This window comes from Patiria miniata, unplaced genomic scaffold, assembly GCF_015706575.1.
Source record: "Patiria miniata isolate m_02_andy unplaced genomic scaffold, ASM1570657v1 HiC_scaffold_19, whole genome shotgun sequence".
Lineage (NCBI taxonomy): Eukaryota > Metazoa > Echinodermata > Asteroidea > Valvatida > Asterinidae > Patiria > Patiria miniata.
Genome location: NW_024037057.1, coordinates 6,577,929 through 6,596,135, shown reverse-complemented (window position 1 = coordinate 6,596,135; position 18,207 = coordinate 6,577,929). Strand labels below are relative to the sequence as shown.

At 39.0% G+C, this 18,207-nt stretch overlaps 1 protein-coding gene across 1 annotated transcript in view; it reads right to left on the bottom strand.

Annotated features, from left to right (window-relative positions):
* LOC119725546 overlaps window positions 1-18,207 on the bottom strand; it is a 36,301-nt gene that overhangs the window by 1,200 nt on the left and 16,894 nt on the right. The window contains exons 2-15 of the mRNA XM_038196979.1: window positions 11,406-11,502; window positions 10,770-10,875; window positions 10,219-10,305; window positions 9,190-9,458; window positions 7,934-7,996; window positions 5,840-5,908; window positions 4,564-4,615; window positions 4,205-4,397; window positions 3,747-3,810; window positions 2,861-2,933; window positions 2,682-2,733; window positions 1,639-1,715; window positions 668-1,029; window positions 323-532 (exon numbers count right to left, since the gene is read on the bottom strand). Of these exons, the coding sequence (XP_038052907.1) occupies window positions 323-532; window positions 668-1,029; window positions 1,639-1,715; window positions 2,682-2,733; window positions 2,861-2,933; window positions 3,747-3,810; window positions 4,205-4,397; window positions 4,564-4,615; window positions 5,840-5,908; window positions 7,934-7,996; window positions 9,190-9,458; window positions 10,219-10,305; window positions 10,770-10,818 (1,620 nt within the window). The 5' untranslated portion in view covers window positions 10,819-10,875; window positions 11,406-11,502. The remainder of the gene's footprint in view (window positions 1-322; window positions 533-667; window positions 1,030-1,638; window positions 1,716-2,681; window positions 2,734-2,860; window positions 2,934-3,746; window positions 3,811-4,204; window positions 4,398-4,563; window positions 4,616-5,839; window positions 5,909-7,933; window positions 7,997-9,189; window positions 9,459-10,218; window positions 10,306-10,769; window positions 10,876-11,405; window positions 11,503-18,207) is intronic.

Below are 18,207 nucleotides of genomic sequence, written 5' to 3'. Positions count from 1 at the left end.
CATACATTTGTAAACTATAACTCACATGAAAGTTTGAAATTACGGTCAGTATGTGGGAGAAATCACAAATGTATAAAAATTAAGCTATTGACCTCGTACATAACTCTGTCTTTGGTGGTGGGAATGTGAAACATATCTTTCACTCATCATGCAAAGTTGCTACAAGATTGTGTAAATGTAAGTTGAAAATATGTCAAGCTGACGATATGCAGCACTTGCAAGTGCTAACCATATTATCTTTTATCAAAATACTGGCTTTCGTGGTACCGTTACAGCTCCTGCATCGAGTCTACTACATGCATTGCATTGTCATATCTCTTACGTGGTACACTCTTCGCTGGCCATTGTCCCAATGCTGTTGACTACCAGCAATCTCATCGGCTAGTCTCTCCTCAGCCGTTCCTTTCATCGACTTGCGGATCTCCTCAGCCCTCCTCAGAAGCTCCATCCCATCGGTGATGGTGTGCAGCGCCCTCTTGTGGTGGTCAGGCATTGAGGTCATCGAGGAGGCAAAATTGGTTGACATGGCCTCCTATAAGGATTGAAACCAACACTTTTTTGTGAGTTCGTCTCAAATTCACATTTCTACTTTGAGAAAAATTTAAGACGTCAAATCTGTTTTCACTTAACAATTGAACTGGAGGATGAACTGGTCTTAGATGCTTGCCTGTTGGTGCATGAGATGCCTCAGATCCAAACCCTCACTCTCCTGAGAAAGAGAATAAACTGCATCGCCTGGGTGTGGCTCAGGGTGTGGCACAGGGTGTGGTTCTGGGTGTGGCCTATGGCATGATCTTGGCTGAGCTCCACCCTCCTGGTGACCATGAGTTAAGGAATACACTGCATTTCCAGGGTGCGGTTCTGGGTTCAGTCCCGGGCGTGGTGCTAGGCGTGGTACTGGGTGTGGTCCCTGGTTTGATTCCGGGTGTGGTCCAGATTCATGGTGGCTTTGAGGAATGTAAGTCTCGGACACTTCATGGGGTGGGGTGTCATCTATTAACTGATGAGTACGTGATTTCTGGTTTTGTCCTGTCGAGGAAAATAATCCCGTGAAAAATCAGGTTGAAATATGTTATTAGGACATCATTACGGAAACTTTTTCTGAATTTATAATCCACTAAAACTTACTGCATCTTCACAGCTGAATGAAGACACCTTCTTTAAGACACTAGACTTGATCTTAAGCTGAAAACCAGTGAGTTTTCAGAGTTCTTGCACTTACCTGTGGGGTGCTGTGGTCCAATGGTTACGGTGTTCGACTCGTGTGCCGTGGTACATGGGTTCGAATTCTGACCGTGGGAACATGGTGCTTGTGCTCTTGAGCAAGGCACTTTACCATTATTGCTTCGTCCTTCGGATGGGACGTAAAGCCGTAGGTCCCGTGTGTTGTGTAATGCACGTTAAAGAACCCAGTAACACTTATCGCTAAGAGAAGGGTTTGCCCCGGTGTTTCTGGCAGTGGCTGCAATATGTGCCACAGCACCTTGTACACCCTTATAAGGTGCTACATAATGGGTCTCATATCTCTCATAAACTTGATTTACCTTTCTTTAATAATAGACATATCTCCAGCGCCTTGAGTACCTAATTGTTGGTAGATACGTGCGTTACATAAGACTCCGATATTATTATTATTACCTTTATTTCTAGCCAGAAGGGCATCTATTCCCGACACATGAGAGGTAGGCCTGCCGCGGTCACAGCCTTCACTGACCCTGTGGCAGTAACAAAAGCAGCATACACAACACATACACAATTATACTTTGTTCATCTGATCAGCATGTAAACAGTAAATAAAAAAAATTAACGTTTAGGCCAAAAAAAAAATTCGGTCTCTGGTCAGACCAAACTTCCGGAATTGACGCGGCCACGTGACTTTTTTTTTTTTTCCCTTTTTTTTTTTTTTCTTCAAGCTTGGACTGTACAGACAAGGTGGGGTACTATTTTGCTTTTTTGGTGTCCTCATGTACATTGGTGTCCTCCATAATTTGCCTTGGTGCTTTCGATCATTTGCCTTGGTGCAATTTCCCATTCCTTGGTGCTCTTTGGTAAAAAAGAAATTGAGGTGCGGAAATAGAGGGCGCTGTTGGAGCTACCGCAGAACATTTTGGGGGAAAAAAAGATCGACGCGCATGATTAAAATCAACGCGCGCGCTGACCAGAGATCGACTATTTTTTTTTTTGGCCTTACATGCTCTTTGAGTATATGGTGCTAGCAAGAACTTGATTAGCCTGCTAGATTTTTTGTAATCAAGTTCTTTGTCAATAACTGGTGAAAAGACAGGGAGAAATTTGATTGCAATGCAGGCATGGTTCTAAATGACCATGGGCGTCGCGAGGGGGGGGGGGGCCCAAGGGGGTGCTTGCCCCCCCCATCAAAAAAAAAGAGGGGGAAAAAAGAAAAGAAAAAAAAAAGGAAAAAGAGGTGCGAAGCCATATTGCTGGGGGGGGGGGGTAGGTCTAATGCTCCTATGCTCTCGCTCAGAAAAATGATAAATTGAGAATATAATGAAAAAGTTGAGAAATTTTGGGGAAAACTTTGCTTTGCCCCTCCCCTGGAAAAAATCCTGGCGACGCCCATGTAAATGACAGATAGTTGAGTACATCACCTCCCCAGAAAACTCCTCTTTTTATGAAACGGGCCAAAGTAGCAACGTCAAGGAAGAAACAAAAAGTCTTACCTGTTTTGCTTCATAAGTTTAAGCAAATCCTCTTGGACTTCCTTAAAATAATCTGCACATACAAAATGAGAGAAATTTAATAGGCTATATATGTGTATAAAAAATAGTTTTAAAACACTGGCATGGCAATTAGAATTAAAAAAAAACCTAAAAGAAAAACAAAAACACGGTTGTCTCACCTCGATCAGGAAATATCGTCCTAACATCCAAGCTTGCCATTAGGTTTGTGGCAATCTCTACATATGGTGGATCCTGCAAAGTATAATGGGAATATTTGATTTGGCTGTAATTTTCAGAAATGGATGGATTTGGGGGGTTAGTAGTTCACAGCAAATATTGTCACACTGACTTGTTTGACGTTTTCAATTCAATTGAATTCAATTTATTATTAACCATCATGATTAAAAACATGAAATTTAAAAACCCAATTTTGGGTTTGTAGATGCCGGAAAAACCAAGAAAAACAATCATGTTCTCCTTGTCTGGTTCCTTGACGCCACTTAAGATGAAATGGAGCAATTTATAGACGTCGGGGAATTGTAAGGTCAGGGGATCAGTCTAGCTGGCTTGTACCTGTTAAGAGGTGTGTAATCGATTGCAAAGAAAATGCGGAAAAAAATGAAAAAAACCAGGTTTTTTTTTCCAACAGTGGTTGGCCGACCAGCATTGGAAACTGATTCAAATTAAAATACAACTTTTCTTGAAAATGTCAGCACACCAGGTGACATGTGTTGACAGGATGCTTTAGACTGTCATTCACTAGCAGTCCAGGAAGTATGTATGCAAATGTTGTTAATTCCCTTTAAGGAACTACTGAATATTAAAATAACTTTACTTTTTTAGAAAATGGATGAATTCCTGGTTTAAAACTGAAAAAATATATATTCAATAATTTAGACATTGTGGCAATTTGGAGTTGTTCCAAAAATATTTTCAATAAGCTAGAGTTGCATAAGGGTAAAAAAAGGAAATAAGGTATCACTTAGAAAAATCTAATTTCTTTAACTTTTAAAAACTTCACTTTGTATAATGAATATAAAGTAACGAATCGGCGGGTTAAAATACCTTGGGCAATTCTTTGGTGGCTGTCTCTGACACAAGATCTTCATTGGCAAATGAGCTGCGAGACCTAAATCAAGCCAAATTGAAAATTTGGATTTACACTGAAATATAATTTAGCACGGGAAAGCAAATACCAATGTCAACACAGGCCAAACATATTCCCCTGCTTAAACAGTTATAGCTAAAAAAACCCTGGTTTTTAACCCTTTGTTTAAAGTAAAGGGGATAACACTGACAAAATGGGTAACGTTCTGCCAACATACAGGGCTGGATAGCTCAGTTGGTAGATGGCGCAGATAAAAATCCCACTCCACTTAATTGTTTTGTTCACTGAAACAATTCTTTTGTGATTATGTTGTAGTAAGATACAGGCTAACTATTTCAAATTCAGTCTAATTTGAGAAATTTTTTTTTACTTGCACCGCCCAACTATATGGGTGTTCTTCCCCCGAGATATCTACCTTGTTGCTGATGTCACAGATGGCGCGTGGCAACTTCTTTTCTCTGTGCTAAATGCTGGGGTGCCACCCCTATCAAACAGCAGGGAGTCATAGCTGGGTGCGCAGTGCAGCGACGTTGGCGAGGAACTGCCTAGGATTTCCTTCAGGCCTTTCGCCACATCTTTCTTGACGCGGTCGGGGACGTGGATCGGAGCTGTGCAGTGTGGAATACGAAGGAGCTTAGAAACTAGACTACTGTTTAATCCAATTGCGTACTCTGCAATATAGTTTTTTTTTCGACCAATCACAGCCTTAATTAATGCCCGACATGCAGAACCTCCCAAGGTTAAACCTCATAAAACCTCGCATTCTCCCCTTACCTCGATATACTTTGTCGGATTTCTTGCCTTTGTTGTAAATTCCAACAGGTCTCTGCAGAAAATAAAAGTTGGAAAAAACAAGAAAAAAAATGTGATTAAAATCACAGGTGCAGTGTAAGTGATTCAATTTTCAGGATCTACCACAAAATGACTGTATTCATATCCATGTTCCTTCTTTTACTTATTTCTTCAACAATTTCCACTCAATTTTCTAGTTAACTTAGAAGCTTAAAGGAAATATACATCATTTGCTTTTGCTGTAATTTTCAGAAATGGATGGAATTGGGGGATTGGAAATATATAGCAAATATAGTTACACTGACTTTTTTGAGGTTTTGCGTTCGAAAATGCTATAAAAACCAAGAAAAACAATCATTTTCCTGTAGTCTGGTTCCCTGACTCCATATAAGAAGAAACAGAGCAGTTTACATACATTGGGGAAGTGTAAGGTCAGGGAACCAGTCTAGCTGGCTTGTACCCGTTCATAGGTTTGTAATCGATTGCAAACAAGTGCGATGGTAAATTGAGGCCAGTATTTGAAAAAAACAGCCAGTTTTTTCCAACGCTGATCGGCTGATCAGCATTGGAAATTGATACAAAAATACCACTTTTCTTGAAAATGACAGTATACCAAGTGCCATGATTTTACAGGATGCTTTACACTGTCATTCACTAACAGTCCTGTCCAGCAAGGTATTTCAAAATGATTTGGTAGTTTTATTTTTTGATGTTTGCAAATATTGTATTTTCCCTTTAAGTGGGATTCTATCTCGTGACATCATGACTACCGTCCCAGTGCTTAAGCAATAAGCTTGCGCCTGCATGTATGTCAGTCTTTTCAATACATCAAGGTTTTAGTTCAATTTTCAGGCATGCAACTTGGAATTAACAAAAGACAGGCCTTCATTTTTAGAAATTTGTGGAGCTCAGTTAATCGCTCTCCTGGGAAATCCGAGGAGCTCAATTTGAGCACCCAAAATTGCTCTCCTGGGAAGTCCGAGGAGCTCGATTTGCATGTTTTGTGCTCAAAGTAAAAAATGAATCCAAATATTTCCTGAAGCCTTCATATCATGCACACACACTTGCATCAGAACTGAGAAACAGATCATAAGACTAGGAAATTCTAATCTTTACAGGACTTTGTTCAGTGTTTTTCAATTTTAAATGGCAAAAGTCTGAAGTGAAAAACGAGGAAATCAGCTGATCTGAGGAAAGGCTGCATGCCTGAATTTTTAAGATAATGGTTCACATTTTTTTATTTTACTGTAAAACTTACAGTGAGCCTGCTCTGGGTTATGACAGAGAACGGTTGTGAGTCCTGCAGGGCATTGTCTATGCGGGAACGCTACAAAGTGGAAAAAAAATTATAAAACAAACTTTTAAAAATCATGTCTATTACTCCTCCGTAAATACTATCAAATTCAACATTTTGCTTGCGTGATTTTTTCCATCTCACATGAGTATCATAATTTGAGCACTGCAAAATGCGACCTGAAAATATGTGACTATGTGATGCAATTAGGCCATCAGCCTCGGTCCAAAATGTTGGCCACCGGTATCAAATGAGGGGAATAATCGTCATAGCGATTTTTGGCAAGGTATACACCTCCAGAGTTGGGAAATATGTGATGGCATTGCAGCGGTGGCAGTTTTTTGGGTGTTATCACCCTTTTTTTCAAAATGTCCATCAAAATGCTTGTTACCACTCTAGGGGCGGTATACCTTGCGCATGCGCACTATAATCATTTATGCCCTGATTTGATACTGGCCAAACCCCCAGGCTGATGGCCTAAATGGGGTCATTCTATAAATTTGGGGTCTAAAAGTGTGACGTTTTTTGTGTCCATGTTACACCTGACCTGTGTAATTTGCCATAAAAGTATCATTAAAATTGACTTCAGGCTATTTTTTATTTGTTTGGTGGGTACTTTGCTTTATACACAATCAATCTTGGAGATAAAAGGTATTTAAGAATGTGTCCTGAATTAAAAAAAATCTTATACATGTCATACAGGGTGAGTCAAAAAAAGCGGAACCCAAACCCCAAAAATTACATTTCATATTGAAAAAAATATGTAACACCAAAAATAATAATGACTGGAAAGCCAATTTCATAAGGTACTTTTAGATGAAAAAATGACTGAAATTGCTCAATCCATTCAGAAAATATCACCATTTAAACAGAATGACCCTAAAATCTCTCTCGTCCAAAAAAAATGCGATTTCAAGAATTGTCGTCGCAATTGTCTTCAAACATCACCAGCGATACAATCTCAGTTTAAACGTAAAAAAAAATATTCAACAGAACCCTTTTAAAGGCCAGTCCTTAAAAAAAAAGAGTAGATTTTATAAATCATATTGTTTGCCTAAAACCAGGGTTGTTTATAAAGATATTGTGTACTACAGTCTGACAGTTGGTGACAGTTGTTGATACAAGTATTCTGTGTCATTTTCTTCATTGTTGCAAACAGTCAAAACACCCAATGAATTGCTTTTTTTGGACGAGACAGGTTTTATAGGCTCATGGTGTTTAAATGGTGATATTCTTTGAACGGACTGAGCAATTTCAGTATATTTTTTCATCTAAAAGTAGCTTATGAAATTGGTTTTCCAGTTATTATTACTTTTGGCGCTACATGTCTTTTAAATATGAAATATATTTTATGGGGTTTGGGTTCCGCTTTTTTTGACTCACGCTGTTTATAACAGGGACACAAAAAATTGGACCCCATATTCATGGAATGACCCAATTATGTTATGCATCATGTACACGCAGTGCACTGAAGCACTTTATACAAAGGATGACATCACCAATGTACACAAAATGTACAAAAATAACCTTGGAAGTAATGGCATTTTTTTCATACTGCAATTTCGGCATTGTACTTCACAGACAAAGAGCAATCCAATCATATTAAAGGGATTCCCCATTCTAAACGGCGCTACCATTAAAATAAGCCAGCTGAGAGTGGATGTTCTTGTGGAAAAATCGCAGGACCTTTAATTAGAACATGACCTTCACGTGCATGGCTTCCTGCGATCTGTGACTCGATTGGTGAAATCCAGTAACTGGTGCATTTTCCTCGTCAAAGCAGACTAAGTTAAAAATATTTTGAAATTGTCATTTATGCCATTTTGATTTGCTTACTTTATTACACATAACTCCATAATGCCCATATCTCAGAAATGTTGTATTTTTGGGGGGGAAGAGACAATATTTATGCATTGCCTATCTAAATATCTTTAAAAAAAAAGAAGGTTATTCTTGTAACAAGATTGGCATTTCGGGGGCTGTGAGCAAGCAAACAACTCTAACACTTACATTTTAAAATGGATAACATTTTCCACCAAATCAGAAAGGCCAACTTACTGAGGATATTTCCCTGGCTCTTTTGATGTGTTTCCTAAATTCCGTTCTCTCATGGGGATCCACCTTTTTTGAGTACAGAAGAAAATTAAAAAAATGCAAGAATAGAACACAAATATTGCAATAAAGCTTCTAAATGTCAAAAGTGTTTGAGAATGACAACCTTAAAGGGAAAAATCATACTTTGCTTTTGCTGTAATTTGCAGAAATGGATGCATTTGGGGGTTAGGATTTTATAGCAAATATTGTTAACCTGACTTGTTTGAAGTTTTGTGTTAGTAGATACTGGAAAAACTAAGAGAAGCAATCATGTTCTCGTAGTCTGGTTCCCTGATCCAACTTGAGATGAAACGGAGCAATTTATAAACGTCGGGGAATTGTAAGGTCAGGGAACCAATCTAGCTGGCTTGTACCCGTTCATAGGTCTGTAATCTATTGCAAACACAATGCGGACTAACTCATTATGGTAAATTGGGGGCAGTATTTGAGATAAGCCAGTTTTTTTCCAACGCTGGTCGGTGGACCAGCGTTGGAAATTGATACAAAATTACCGCTTTTCTTGACAATGTCAGCACACCAGGTGCTATGATTTTACAGGATGATTTAGACTGTCATTCACTAACAGTCCAGTATGGTATTTCATAATAAATTTGTAGTTTTGTTTTTTGATGTTTGCAAATGTTGTACATTGTATATTCCCTTTAAATCAATTTTTTTTTTTTTAGAAATTGAATCGTTAACTTTCCTTTTTTTTTTTTTGGTTAAGTACATGGGTTTGAATCCTGATGGGGAACATGGTACTTGTGCGCTTGGGCAAGGCACTTTACTATGATTGCCTCTCTCCACCCAGGTGTAATAAATGGGTACCTGGTAGGGAGAAATTCCTTGAATGCTTGAGCGTCGTAACGGCAGCTGTGGTAAAGCCAGGGTAATAATAGAGCGCTGTGACGGACATGAGTGCTATATACAAGAAGCCATTATTATTATTATGATTAATTGACTAGCTTTTCAATGGGAAAATTAAAAACACCAACAAACCCCCCCCCAAAAAAATACAAAAACAAAACAAGACCACCCCCCAAATAAAATGGCTGATTTAAGTAGCATATTACATAAGTATGAGAAAGTGGTTGTGTTAGTTCTAATCCCAATTTTTGTCTGCTCTAGTTACCTTTACTCAACATGGGACCTTATGTTGTAAAACAGGTAACTTTTCCAGAGAAAAAAACTCGAAATTTTCAAATTTTTAAAGTACTGACCTGCTGCTGTTTCTGGTGTGTCCTGCGGTTCCTCTCAGCCCTGGATTTTCGCCTCTTCTCCTTCTGATAGTTGGTTTTGTGGCTTGCAGTGCGCAGCTGATGGCAATCTTTCCTTGTTTCTTCCTCCAGGGCTTTTGCTGCCTCCTTGCGCTTTTTGTTGTCTTTCTTTGGCTTTTGTTTCTCCGGCGTGCAAGTCCCGTCACTAATCATCACGTCGTCATCGCTGTCGTACAGCTTGTACTTGTGGAAGGTTTCCGTGGCTGTTTTTACTGTAAGAGTTCAAAAGGTCAGGGGTCATTATCCCTAACATTCCCAGACCTCTCAAAATCCATCAGATTTGGGGGAATTTGACAGGACTTCAGAAAAAGATGGAGTGTCATTGCCGAGCGGTTAAGAGCACTGGACTCAAGCTCTGGTGTTTCTGATCAGCAGAGTGTGGGTTCGAGTCCCGGTCTTGACACTTGTGTCCTTAAGCAAGACACTTAACCATTATTGCTTTGTCCTTCGGATGGGACGTAAACCGTAGGTCCCGTGCGTTGTATAATGCATGTAAAAGAACCCAGTAACACTTATCGCTAGGAGAAGGGGCTCGCTCCGGTGTTTCTGGCAGTGCGTTTATCCACATACATATGAGAGTGCACTTTCAAGGAAGGAAGGAAGGTACATTACAGCTGAGCCACTATTACATTACATACAGATTGATCCTTGACAGTAACAGTACTAAGAATAAGAAATGGTTTCCTGGAACTGTGGAGGATTGTGAATATCTGTGTTTCAGTAAGTGTATATCTTTGGGAAATTTGAGTCCAGTGCTCAACCATTAAAAAAACCTAGACAGATTTGAAGTGGGGCAGGTTTGAGATTGTTAGGGTGAACGAAAACATTGGTTGAAAAAGCTCATGCTGTCACACTCTTGACCTATATGTACGTCTTTATATTTATGGGATTTTTCAAATTTTTTTTGCTCAAATAACAAATGGTTTATTTGTGACATGTCAGGTATAACAAACATAAAACTTTATCTGTTACCTCCTCCTGTTTTTGAAATGGTGGGAGTCTTACGCCCAACGAGAATAGCTGGTCCACCGCACGGAGAGCTTGTCATTGCTTTAAACACTGACAATCCAATAAAAAAGGGGGAAATTGAATACCGCAGTAAGTAAAAGCAATGACGATACCGTCCAAACATCAATTTTTTGTTAAAGGATACCAGAGTGAAGGTGGGGGGGGGGGGGGGGGGGGATATGTTGCATGCCCTGAAGACGTTTATACAACACAAAATGTTGATTTAACAATTTTGTATTTTAATACTTGGTTTTTGAACTATACCATGGAATTTTATAAGCATGTATATTGATGTATCTGAGAATAACGGTTAATTTCAGTGGGTATTTGGTGAAACCTAATTTTCATGAATTTGTCAAAAACAGAGTTATGCTCCATCTGAATAAAGTTTGCACTGAGGCAATGCAAATGTTTGACCCTACATTCAACGTACTGAAATTTTATATTTTAAGCAATAAATATATCTGAAAATAACATTTAATAATCAGTGTGTATGTGATGAGTTGAAGCCTTACCTTTCAAAATGGCTTCTCTAACCTGAGCAGGGTCTCGAGTTTTATCCATCCTTTCATAGTTGCAGTTGTTTCCTGCTTAATTTTGTAATCACACACGTTACAAAATCTGTGAAATAGTGACAAATAATATGAGAGAAAAAAATCTCAATGCAACAGTCTGATCGAATTAACTGAAATGGGTGGAGCTGGTTTTGTCACCCCATGTGATGTTGACAGAATTCCCAGTCCCACTAAATTTTCACAAATGAAATTAACAATCATTTTGTGTGGCTTTTCCTTGTTTTTGAAAGCAACGATAATAAAATGGTCATTAAGTGAAACTAAATTGGAAGTCCATGTAAATTTCCAATAAATTTCAGGGGTATAGCGTGCATGACAATTATTTCATGCAGTTTTCTAGTTTAGCCGGTTTAATTATCATCTCAGGCTTCTCGCCATTGCACAACACACATTATCATGCAGACGCAGTGCATGATTTGCGTGCTAACGCAAAAGGACTTTAAAAACAAACTTCGTATACGAAGAATAAACTTCCTGTATCTGTTTCGGTATTAATATAGACATGTGAAAGCACGTAATCAAAACAAAATACTTTTAGCAATTGTAAGACACTGAAATAACTGAGATTATGCTCACTAGATGTTGTGAAAGTTCCTCCGAAAACGTCTTCTGCTGCTAAAGTTCGCGGCCATCTTGAACCGTGACGTCACAAGAACAGAACAAACCATTCTTTCTACGGGGAAAGTTTTCGAGAGGCGGGGCATAAAAACGATAATGGAGCTTTCCGTTCACTCGATTGGTCCAAAGTAATGTATATAATTTGCATGTAGCCAATAATTGCAAGGAGCTGTGCTGAAAGCAGGTTAATAGCGTGCACTCTGGAAAAAAAAAATATTGTAGAAATATCGAGTTCCGTGTATTTTTCGATAACCCAACAGGGCGATAGTGGATGGATCAACAAGTGAATAGTCTTCTACGTTACCAACCTAGTTTTTCTTAAATCAGTTATGGGGACGCATCTCTTTAAGAATCCCCCCACCCGAAAAAAAATGACCTGAAAAGTTTTGTCTCAAGTTAACTGTGACGCCAGTAACTAAGCCAGTGGGAAAAAAACATCTGTATGCTCACAAAATTGTTTTGAAAAAGGCGATTAATCTAAAAATGTTGAAAAACAAACAAACATCCCTAAAGCAAATTACAGGTCGTCACAAATAACCTTTGCGACATTCTAGCTGGTTACACAGAGTGAGTCAGTTTTCATGGTTCAAATATTGTAAGCATTCTGTACCGGGAAATAACACATAGGAAAGGTCGTGCCATCTAATAATAACAACTGTATTTCCTTATTGCATGCTTCAATGAGAGTTTCGAATGGTGCTCATAATTCGCATGTAAACATTACAGACGGGAGGGAACAAAAGAGGTTATGGAACCGAACTCGTGTTCAATCCTTCGAGGACGCAAGGCCACTTCCTGGTCGACTACTGTCTTGTGTAGAAGTCTCGGCGTTATCATTTTATACTGACATCTTGCTTCGATAAAGAACTCTGTAATGTTTGTTTCTTGTTTCTCTGTCAATTGTCTCTGAAAAAGTCCTTGCTAAGGATGAAAAAGTACACAAGTTAAATATTTTGATTTATGTTTAAAATTTGTGAAATTTAATTCAGTATGTGCGGCTCCTCTCTATGTAATCATTCTTATATAATGAGTTGTATTCAAAGTGATTGAGCGCATGCAACCCAGACCAATTCCCATGCGCTTTTTGCTGGTTTCAAAAAGGCCAGCCTATGGCCGAATTAAAAACACAGTTTTGTTTGGTCCCCGAAAAAAAATGGGTCCAAACATTTTCTACCCCCCAATTTTTTTTGGGGGGGGGGGGGGGGGGCATGGACCCCGTTGCCCCCCGGATCCACCGACCGTTGTACAGTCCTTTTTTTTGGGGGGGGGGGGGGTTGACTATTTTGACGTTGGTGCAGCGCATTTACACCCCTGTAATACTACTCGAAAATAGGCCTCATGCATAATTATTACCACGGTCAAATCGTGGGACTAAAAAACCAAATCCCCCCCCCAAAAAAAACCTCTTGAGGGAGGGGAGCTGGGGATGGGGGGGGGGGGGGGGGGGGGGGGGCTCAAGCTCACCGAGGCCCCCGCCACCCTTGGGTGCGCTACTGCCCATGTACCTCCAGTGAACACCCATTCGGAATAAATTGAAAAGAAATTCGTGCACTCGTGGACCAGCTTTAAAAACCTTGCTTTATCTTGTTTCCACGGAGGGCATCACTGTTTGACCAAGTACAAATCACCTTTAAACCTTATTCAGCTGAGGCCAGAAAATTCGTTTTGCTCTTTGCAAACTACAAACAAATTCGGAGAAATTGAAGCTGCAATCTCCATCGCGATTCTCAAGGGACGAGTCGAAATTTATACATGCACTGTCATTTTGTGAAATTGAAAAAAAAGCTTGGCATTTTGGTTTCCTGTATAACACTTGCTAAGAAAGACAAAAAATGGTTAAAATTTAAAGCCTGAATGAAGGACTCAAGACAAAACTTTTAAAAGACCTTTCGGCGTACAGCTTCATTAATATGGTCCTGAATAATAATGGAAAAAAAATCAAGCAAAATGGAATAACCTTGGGGAATTGCAGGCTCCAATAATATATGTAGTACGGTTCATTTTGTGTATATACACGGCGGAATTATACCACAAAACACAAGTCGATAATAACACTGCAATTTCACGGCTGTTTCTTGTATCGGTAAAAACAAAACATAATTGCCCCAGGCGTGTAATAGGCACTTATTCATATTTTTTTATCAACAATGAAATAGCTTCAGATTAAAAAAGAAGGGACGGAAACAACACGTGGCATCATCGAAACAAAATACTTTCTTGACTGTCACTCATGAAACAGCCGTTTAGGTCTCCGGCAGATTTTGGCTTAATTATCAACAGATGCGCATTAACATAATAACCCTTAACTCACTTACTATTTCTCCTATACAATGGTACGTGAACCAGTTTTGGATGAACCGCACTTCAGCGTATTTGCAAGCACTGCATTTTGTATTTACAGCTGCAGTCTCTTAAATCAAGCTTAAACTAGTTAAATATTCACAGACCTCAAACTCACAAACAACACCAAAAAAATACTAGTTTCATTTTGCTGGTATTCCGGTGTGCAATATTTGGATGCATATTATGTCAAGAATATTTTGAAGGTGAAACACAATTTAAAATTTGAAACATTTTAGACCCTGATATTTTTAATTGGAAATTCGGGAGACTTTCGGCCATTTTTTTTTAAATTGGCTAAGACGACACAGGGAAAGTATTCATATTCGGAGTAAATGTATTTTGTTCCGTTGAAAACAAACTAAAATTGTCTACAAAATACAAAATGGGCCCAGTCATGGCATTTCGGCAAAAAAAAATCTTTCTTTTTTTGGTAATTGGCCACTTGTTTTTAATCGAGCAACTAAATGTAACTTGCAATCGACATTCCAAGAACTTGCACTTCGTCAACTCGTCACTATACAGTGTTGTAATTATTGCGTTCTTAATTGGCGCTGTATCCCTGGCCCAACCGATAAACGAAGCCCATTTGGAATCATCTTTTATTATCAGGATACTCATTATGACCATTCGCTGTCCTCGTTAATTTATTAATGCATGTGAACAGCTGTCTGAAGGACACTCCGACGTTGTCTGGAGACAAGACTAGTGCAAACACTAAACACAAATAGGCCGCATTGAACCTGGCACTTACGAGCACGACACTGAACGTCAATAAGTAACCGAGTCATATGCAGGTTTTAAGCCGATCGAAATTTAAAAGTTCAACGAACATTTACGTAGTCTTCATTCGTTACGTCGATTATGTATTTTCCCCGTCTTCTGTGTGGCTTTTCCGAAACAAAAATGCAGCTGATACGTTGTGGCCTCAGTTATGGAAACCTGTGTCCTTTTTGTTGGTGTTTACATCAGAACAATAACAACCAACCAATAACAACAAAACACAAAATGAATTTAACAAAAAGGTTATTATCGCACAGAACAAAATAAAAGCAGTAGGCCTTTTAACAATTTAGAATTTAGAAAGACGATTATCAGAATTCGACTGGTAACCAGATTTAATTTAATGTTTAATTTTAAATCATAATTAACAGGCACATACATTTCGACAAATTTAACATTTCGAACTAAAATGCTTATTTCCTCAGTTTAATAATAATAAACAAAATATACAATGTAAGTCATATTTTTGCTATAAAAATACACCGCATTAAATGCTTATGGGTCTTAAACAATGAACTGCTTTTAACATTTACATCATTCTTAATTAAACAAAGACGATTCGATATTTTACTTAACAAAACAAATCTACATGCCTGATGAAATTTACCTCATACCGCATCACGTAGCAAGATATGTGACAGAGGGACCCCCCTCCTTTGTGTTCGTCATTGTGTTACCAGGATATCAGGAATTCGGTTGAGATAACTGGGGGGTGCTAGGAAGAAAATAGTCTGGGGTGTATAGGGTGTAGTAGAGACATGGGGGGGGGGTAACCCTGTCACATATCGTGGTCATACCAGGGAAGGGATTGAGGCAATGGATAATCTAGCACACGTTTACCTCCTTACAAATGGACCGATCCAGTAAGCCCCGCCCACTGCGCACTGGGCAAATTAACACGCGCTCCTCTGCCACACTGCATTGTCCTGCCGCGCGCATCATACGCGCGCGTAAACGCATGTCGGACTTTTGTGCACGCACGTCGGACATTAATCACGGCTGTGATTGGTCAGAACACAATGGGGCGGTGCTTACAGGATCGGTCCATTCACCTACCTGCAAGCAGTTAGCACAACAAAGAACACGCTTAATCCTACAAGGCAGAATGCCAGCTCAAACAAAATAATATTGACCAATAGGAATATCCATGCACGCGCGATCACTGATCTCCACGTAAAAAAGGGTCTGGATAACACATTGGCAATTACAGCTGTCCGCTGGTTCCCAATCCCTCCATTTGAATGCTGTACGGAAACCAGCTAAATACCCTCCAATCGTGTAATGAAATGTCTTAAAATATTATCAAACAATGTTCATTTTAAATTTGGTGTGAAATAATTCTGGCAAAAAATAATGTTTTCATATAAAAAATAATTCAGTCACGACTGTAAACATGGAACTTAAATTAAAATATATTTTTTCCCACACAATTCTACTTTGAACAGCAAATGGGCAAACCAGATTTTTTTAACATGGAGATAAAAAACCAAAATATGGCGACTGCTTGCTCCACATTGCGCATGCGCCAGATTGCGTTCGTCATGGTATGCATATAGTAGGACATACGTGCATTTTGAGAAGTTTCAGTCCAATTTTATTTTAAAATACACACGAAACCAAAACTGTCAGTTTGTCACACACACCATTCATAGTCCTTACAATCATTTTGAGAAAAAAAAACCAGTCATTAAAAAAGTACTTCCTTTTTGCTCTCATACAGAAAAATAAATACAAGTACTAGTAATTTCAAAGAATGATCACATAAGGCCGTTATCATATTATTAAGGCCCACATTCGGTTTAGATTTTGAACGTTCTCTGTACAAATTTTTGGTAGGCTTTCGGTTATTATTAAAATAGAAAATGCTGGAAATATATATATAATGAATTGCATTTCTGTTTCAAAATAACCCTTTTGTAAAATAAAATAATATACATCTAGGCATATACAAGCAAAATTTGGAGTAAAATATTTGCATTCATGTTAATTTCATTTTCAACAAATAAATTTAAGTGCGCTCAATAATAATCGTTGGTGTCAACCGAATGAAATCAGACCAATAATATTGCCCTGGAATTTATGCAGGGAGTCCCAAAAAAGTTGTGCAAGCAGATATCCTTTAATTTCTCAAAAACTACTCAGCATGAGTATTTCATCTTGATGGAGCATATTAATTATACTCTTGTGTGTAATCAGTGAAAATGCCATGGAAATCCGTTCATGCAAACCAGAGATCTAACAGATTGTAAAAGGCTATCGATTTTTCACCCATTCCAACGGGATTCACACAGTTTATAGTGATATCAGTGCATCAGATTGTCACGGGCCTTTTCACTCTGATGTAAATTAAGTTAGCTGTGTAAATCCCTCCCCATTAGGATGGGTGAAAATAATCTATTAGATCTCTGGTTTGCATGAACGGATTGCCATGGCATTTTTACAAGAGCATAATTAATATGCTCCGTCAAGATGAAATACTCATGTTAAGTAGTTCTTGAGAAATTAAAGGATATCTGCTTGCACAATTCTTCTGGGACACCTTATAATGCGTGGCTACTTTTATTGCCAAAATGTCGCCTGCCATCTTCAATTTTCACAATAATCCACAGAGTTGTGACATGACATTTTGTACCGGTGTTACATTACTAGTGATTTTCCAGATTGAATGCATTATGAAAACGACACGAACAGGTGTTTTTTCCTTTTCCAGGTCTATTGCACTCAAAGGTCAAAATGCTACGGTGGAAGCAACATAACATTTTCAATTTGCACTACTACTTGCCGAAAATTTAACATTAGCTTTCTCTCTTTGTTGTTGTTGAAACTGCAGAGCTTTAACACAGCACACTAAAAACTTGTCTCAACGTTTAGTTTGAATAGCGGCATGCTTGGTAGAATTAATATGGGTGGGCTTGGTTGTTGTGGAAGGGAGAAAGGTTTGGAGAGTGGTTGATATTTTTTTCTGAGGCCTTCCCCCCCTCCCCGACTGCCCAACCTTTGCGGTTGGTGTACGTGGTTTCCTAAGCCCATATACACACCCGTACCCCTGCAAGGGGTAGGGAGGATATAAAGAGGGGGCAAGGGCGGATCCAAGGAGAGGGGGGGGGTCAACGGGGGCCATTCCCCCCCCCCCAAAAAATGAACGCATCTTTTTTCCAAAGTGACGTCGCAATAAAGGCAGGTTCTGCGTACACCACCATCTTTTCCTAAAACATAATTGGTTAAAGTGATCAGAAATTGCCTCAGATCGCACCACAGAGCATCTAGAATCCAACATTTTTTCGAGGCCCTTAAGCGGGCCCCGAACCCCACGCCGTAATTTTGTTGACCAACTTTTTTGGGGGGCCAAAGTTTTTTATTGGTCCCCCAAAAATTGGGTTCTGCATCCGCCCTTGGGGGAAGGCATCGCCAGGTACAATGCAATGGTTGAGACTCGGAAAGTGCGGGGAAAACATGAAAAGTAATTAATTATTCGTTTACCGTAAGTTTTTTTTCTCGATTCCGTAAAAAAGCGAGACCACAATGCGCTCCTTTTGAAATTGAAAAATTGATGAAAAAAGAGGATGTCAATCAACAACTGCTTTCGGATCTTCTTCGGGAAATCGTTATTACAGTTGGGCCGTCTCGTTGAGCGTTC